General features: G+C 38.3%; 2 protein-coding genes across 2 annotated transcripts in view; both read right to left on the reverse strand.

Moving 5' to 3' along the window:
• Window positions 1–2004, reverse strand: part of LOC127640986 (C3 and PZP-like alpha-2-macroglobulin domain-containing protein 8) — a 55413-nt gene extending 53409 nt beyond the window's left edge. The window contains exons 1-5 of the mRNA XM_052123721.1: window positions 1937–2004; window positions 1506–1657; window positions 1237–1259; window positions 947–1112; window positions 469–521 (exon numbers count right to left, since the gene is read on the reverse strand). Coding sequence (XP_051979681.1) covers window positions 469–521; window positions 947–1112; window positions 1237–1259; window positions 1506–1657; window positions 1937–2004 — 462 coding nt within the window. The remainder of the gene's footprint in view (window positions 1–468; window positions 522–946; window positions 1113–1236; window positions 1260–1505; window positions 1658–1936) is intronic.
• Window positions 2005–2156: 152 nt separating this feature from the next.
• The window catches only part of LOC127640987 (single-stranded DNA-binding protein 3-like), a 103202-nt gene continuing 98632 nt past the window's right edge, over window positions 2157–6726 (reverse strand). The window contains exon 18 of the mRNA XM_052123722.1: window positions 2157–2321. Within this exon, the coding sequence (XP_051979682.1) occupies window positions 2157–2321 (165 nt within the window). The remainder of the gene's footprint in view (window positions 2322–6726) is intronic.

Below are 6726 nucleotides of genomic sequence, written 5' to 3' on the forward strand. Positions count from 1 at the left end.
ATGTTATTGTTAAAAATCAATTCATCTATGGAGAAAATGAATGTGACATTTACCCCCGGAACCAGACTGTTCCGCTCCATTACACACTCTGCTTGGATAAATGGTTAAAGCTTTTTAGTCCTTTCAAGATCTGAATCAATTCTGTTTCTGTAAGAGCAGCCCTACTTTCAATAGGGACACTGTCCATACAGCTACACATTAAGCTTGGAGCTGCTTTCAGAAAAAAAAAAAAAAAAGCTGTTGACTCCAATTTGACTGTGGTGAATATGTTTCCGCAATTTTCATGTTTGTTTGTGCTGCTAGGCTCTCCTGATTCTCATGCTCCTTCTGAAAATGTTTGCAAGGTATTTAGATGCTAAACAAACAATGCTAATCGAGACTATGCTCCTCCACTGCAAAGCATTATTCAGTGTATGTACAAGTCATTTCAGGACTGAATTCCTAAGAATGATTCAGGAGTTGAGCTACCTTTTCACTGGTTGGCCTTAGGTCTGGTGTGACGGCATATACATTTATAAGAACTAGAGATGATAGACAAAAAAAAACATTAGTAACATTGCTTCTTTCTTAAAGGTATTCTTGACACATTAGCTATGCTCTGAATAGCATGCTTCCATAAAAATGATTAGCATTTAAAGTTAATACCATTTAAAGTTAATAATAACTTTATGATAACTGGACGGCACTCTCTAATTAAAACAAAGTAATGAGGTCATGTAGCAACAATGCAGCATACTACTGTTTGAAAGGCTTATCATAATATAATGCATTGTTTCACATACTTATTTTAAGTAGGCAATATACAGTGTATACTGTACAGTATGCCGTACACTAGTAATACATTCTGAACACAGCCAATATCAACCGGCTGCTTAAACACATTTAGCATTACAAATTCATTTAATTTTACAAGTAAACCATTCCTATTTGGTCTGAGGAGAGAGACCTTTCTGTTGAGGTTTATAGACTGGCTTGTCAGTCTGGATGAAAACAGTTGTGCCTTTGCTGTCCACTGTAACAGTGGTATGGTTGTGAAAGATGTAGCCACCCTCATTGAGCTGGCGGTTCCCCCACACCTTCAGATGAAGGTGGCCTCTGAGATCTGATGGTACCTGGGCAAATTGAGGTGATTAGGCATAAAGGTCCTATATCAAACTCTATACTAACTGCTGCTTTATGAAAGTTCATACTGAGGAATGAGGTCTTAATGACTGATGACTCGACTGATTGACTCACCTTTATTTTGATGGTGCCTTTATCTGAAATGGAAGAGAAATTAATATCAAAACCATTTCAAATACTTACTTCCATGTGATCTGTTAAGTGCTTCATTATGTCCTTTGAAAGGCAACAATACCTCAAAAGGTGCTTAGCTACCATGTGTGTTGTTGGACATAAACTTTAAATGCTGATTTGAACATTGCCTCTAGTAATGGGTCAGCTTGAATAAAGGCTGTCTTTCACAAACCTGTACTTTGAGATATGAGACCCTGCATAAATCTCACCTCGTACAGTGCCATGACTGTGGGCTACAATCTCGCCTTTGATGCTGAGCTGCAGCTGTACTTGTGTGTCCTCTACAGCATTGAAGATGGTAACGCTCACGGCCTCTTCCACACCAGCACGAAACACTGATGGCGCGGCAATCAGGTAACCCCTGTGTATGAAAGGAAAGACATACAGAACAGTGATTCACTACACTTAAAACACTACATTTAAGTTACCAATTTCATTAACACTTGTTTTGTCTAGAGAGCTCATCCAAAGCTCACAATGATCATTCCATGTGACATCCCAAACAAATTTCATATGATCAAACACAAAGTGTTTTATTTTCTGGTTTTTGCTTAAAACAAATTCCACGATTTCAGTCAGTTTGAAAGATAAAGGCTAAGGTATCATTTATTTTTTCTATGTGCCAGTACATCTTGTGCACGGCCAAGCGCTCAGTCTTTCAAAGTAGAATTGTTTGTCCATGAGCCCATATGGACATGGTTGAGGCATACGCACTACAACTGCTTTATTTTACAGTTTTAGTACTGTCGGCGGCAAGCATATGCGCCTCACATTGTGCAAAGACCCAGACTGTCTTAGGCTACATGCATACAGTCCACATGTACAGTTTTGTCAATGAAATTGGCACGTGCAAGACTGAATTATGGAAAGCGCCAGTGTCCCAGGGCCTCAGTCAGGGGCTTCCAAAGCCAGAGGTCTTGCAGCCAAATGAAGGTGAACACCAGGGCTCCCTGCACACTCAGTGTGAATGCATCCATATGGGCTGTCCATTCAGAAGAGTATACTTTGAATAGCTGAGTGCGCATCTGTGCACAAGACATAAAGGCACATGTTAAAATTAATATAACCTAGCCTTAAAGCCAAAGTAACACTTCTGTCCATAATCGTAATCAATCGTAATTCATTCGTAGTCAACAGAGCCTTATTTTTCTAACCACCCGTCCTTGAACATGCAGAATGCGCATGGACCTGGAATTATTTGCACTAATTAGTGGATCCACAAGGTGGCAACACTCACATTTTCTGTCAGGAAGAAGTGCTAAAAGAAGATGTAATTGCCGGTAAACATCAGGAGATGAATGTGGAAACAACAACAGTGGGTGGGTATGTCAAGTACGTGTGTGTGAGGAGGTCAGGAGATCCCTACATTTGTATAACTCGAATCTGAAGAATATAAAGGCATTTTTATGGGTCTAATATCCTGAAGAAAAACAGTCCAGTATCTCATATCAGTCATAGCAAGCATTCGTCAACCGCCTGTGTATTCGCGCACAGTCAAATTAAGTTTACTTTGAAAGGCTCTTGTTCGATTGTACACAAACACAAAGCATTTTAATCAAAACTGAAGTATACTTCAGGCTTTAAGGCTCCTGGTCCACTCACCCTATACAGTTTGAACTGACAACTAGAGATCCTGGACCCCTCTGCACATAAAGCGCAAATTGTGGCCCAACAGTTATTTTAGCTGAATCACTCTTGTTGCTTAAAGAAGAATAAAGGGTCTGCCCCTAGGGGCAGCAGGAGGTGGGTATGAAGGGGGCCACGATCCACCTGTTTACTGCAAATAATGCAAACAAGATTAAATAATCTATTCATCAGCGATAAATTTTGCTTTTTCATTTCACACTTGGTGTGAACAAGCCTTTACTCTTAAGGCCAAAGTATACTTTGGTTGTTCTCGTGCCACCACATCTCACGTTCAGTGTGCGTGATATAAATTTCGTCATGCGCAGTCCAGGCAGATTTATTCAAAATAATTAACTCTGAAAAAGCTGAGCCCTTGACTGTGTGCGAAACAGGACGTCACGGCACTTGGAAAATGTCTTTAAACAAAAATGTCACAGAACTGGGTTGCACTGGATAACATTCTAAAAAATAGCGTTTACATCTCTTCATTGGGATGTCAATGTAATTAAAACAAATAGGACTTGAAACATAATTCTAGTCTTGTTTCTTAAAGGCATGTCATGACAAGAGTTATGGCAACCTTACTCCACCATTAAAACACATTAACCTAATTCTTAAGGCATTTTGCTCCCTGTGGAATCTAAATTGTCTCGACTACAGTTAAAAATCTCAAACAAGCCAGTTACAAATTCTATGCCAGTTACCTTAAACGATGGGAAAAGGACACGGGCAAAATGCAGTTTGAAAGGTGTTTCCTGGGCAGCTCATGCCTGAGTGTGAGATATCAGGTGGTTGGCATTACGGTTCAGTGGGGCCAGAAGCAATTTAAGTCTCAAGCTATGAGTAAAGCCTCTGCAAGCCATCTATGCGGAATTGACTGCATTTGATCTTAAATTCCCTATCTTACAATAGTCTCATGTGTGCAGTGGGCAAAGAACTATTTGGTGTTTACATGATAGCACTAGATTGTTGAAGGAAAGAACACCCACTGGCTGACTTAAAAGAATGTGGCTCTTTGTCGGAAAGGGCAAGTTGGTTATTGACCTCCTTCTATGGTGATCTCTAGTGCTTCAAATACTTGGCAATGCCAATGTAACAGGTACGCTGACCCTGAGCTATATGATCTTGCATGAGGACTGGAGAAGATCATGAACCATGGGTTAATTAAATCAGTGCTCAAAGATAATAAAATCTGGGAGAACATGCTGAATTAATTAAACACTGACAACTGATTGAGTTGTGGTGAGCATTTGCATTAGAACATCAGCAATTGCCCAGTTGTAAAGCACCATTACAACAACATACTGTATATTCAATCCATATGCAATCATTTCTACACTACACTCTTAAAGAGTCACAAGTATAACTAGAAAGGACGTTTACAGCCTAATGTCGTTGGAGAACCTTACAAATAATTCTCAACCTATCATTTCCCTCTGATTTAGGGGTAGTTCATGTTGAAGGCAAGTTTTGTGGTTAGGGGCAGACTTAAGAAACCTGGAGAGAAGGGGGCTGGGTAGCTCAGCGAGTATTGATGCAGACTATCCAGGGCGTGTTGAGTGACTCCAGCCAGGTCTCCTAAGTAACCAAATTGTCCCGGTTGCTAGTTAGGGTAGAGTCACATGGGGTAACCTCATAGTGTTCTCTATAATGTGTGGTTCTCGCTCTCTGTGGGGCATGTGGTGAGTTGTGTGTGGATGCCGTGGAGAATAGCATGGGCCTCCACACGCGCTACTTCTCCGCGGTAACACGCTCAACAAGCCACGTGATAAGATGTGCGGACTGACGGTCTCAGATGCGGAGGCAACTGAGATTCGTCCTCCGCCAGCCGTTTTGAGGCGAGTCACTACGCCACCATGAGGACTTAAAGTGCATTGGGAACTGGGCATTCCAAATTGGGGAGAAATGGGGAGGGAAAAAAAAGAACCAAGGAGAGCTTCACCTTTCTTGAGTAAACAGAACAAGAAACTTTCCTGCAAATAACTACTGAAGAATCGTTCTCTTTTTAATGAGCGGAGTGTCCTAACATTGCCTTGGGAAGGTGATAGGGAACTGCAGTGTTCTGAAGGTTGTTTCTTGGTCTGCAATGAGGATCTCTAAGAGTAGAAATTCAGTTCAACTCTCAATTTCTCCTGATCATCTTTAGCTCATTAGGAGTTTTGAGGAGTTGTTCACATCATAAGCTCAGTAATGCCACCCATTACAAAAATGTAAATGATAAAATCAAAAATGAATTACTGAGTACAAAGTCATTTTAAATATTTTTTTCTGGAGCTTAAATTAAAAACCATTTCTAACTGATGAAACCGTCCAGAGTAGGGGTGTAAAATGCTCCAGTGCATCAATCTCTCAAATAAATTTTGATGCAACGATTACGGAATTTTTTTAATCCATTATCATTATTATTTTAATACCTAATGTGACTGTCTTGTACACTGACCTTTTCACAGCACAAAACAGATGCATACATTTTCAGAAAACAAAGTAATACTATGGTACTTGTTTAAAAACAGTACCCATGATAAATGTCTAAAACATGGTGAAACATGGCATTATTATGGTAAATGGCCAAAAACATGGTAATACCATGGTACATGTCCAAAATAACATGGTATTACCACGCTACATTTCCAAAAACTTGATATTAGCATGATACATTTTCAGAAAACATGGTAATTTTTCAGAAAACATGGTATTACCACGGTACTTGTTCGAAAACATGGTATTACCATGGTACATCCCCAAAAAAGATGGTTTTACCATGGGACATGTCCTAAAACATGGTTTTACCATGGTACTTGTTCAAAAACATAGTAATAACATGTTACACTTTCAGATAACATGGTAATACCATGGCACATGCCAAAAAAAAGATTGTTTTACCATGGTATGTCAATAAAACATGGTATTACTATGGTAAATGTCCAAAAACATGTTGGAGACAGCAAAATAATATTAATAATGATAAAACAAATTAAGTAAGTGTCATTAAAAGCTGTCATTTTGGGAAAAATAAATGGTATATGTACAGCAGAATAATATTTTGTAATTATTTCCTAAATAATAATAATAACTGAACATTTTGTTTTAAAATATTAATATTTGAAAACTTTTGTCCACCAAATCAAAGTCAGGTGGTGTAACCAACATATAGGTCAAATATGAAGAAGAAGAAAAAACACAGAGGACCCCTTTAGATCCTTCTGACAGTGTGAAGTACAAAAATAAATAAAAACATTTTGTTTATGTCCTATGAAGTAACCCTGAGAAACATTCTTGATATTCTTAACTCCAATTCATGATATTTGTAAAAATGTAAATAAAAAAAATTACCTTGAAAAGCAAGTTTGTAAACTTTTTTAAATGAATGATTAAGTTGTGTTCACTGTCATGTATTGCAAGGTGCAAAAAACATTGTAATACGTTTTACATAAAAAAAATGTCATGTGATGTAACCATTAAGTCTATAATTTTTTTTGTTGTCGAAAATAGTATAAATGTAATATTAAAAATAAAACAGCTATAAATGCTTTTCAGAAATGTATGAAACTAAATTTGACACATGAGATTACATTTCTACGCACATGACACGTGTGTTGTCCCTTTATTAAGGTGCTACGAACATTTATTAATGTAGCTGGTATTTTGGTGGAAATTATGGTTACCAAGTAAACTTTTGTAAGGGTTAACATGTTTATTTGTTACTAACACCCAAACATGTCAACAGCTGTGCAGCTTTATTCACTTGTTGCACAAGGAAACATATCCACAGGCGCGCGGCAATCAAAAGTGCTGCTTATCATT

Source organism: Xyrauchen texanus, chromosome 50, assembly GCF_025860055.1.
Source record: "Xyrauchen texanus isolate HMW12.3.18 chromosome 50, RBS_HiC_50CHRs, whole genome shotgun sequence".
Taxonomy (NCBI): domain Eukaryota; kingdom Metazoa; phylum Chordata; class Actinopteri; order Cypriniformes; family Catostomidae; genus Xyrauchen; species Xyrauchen texanus.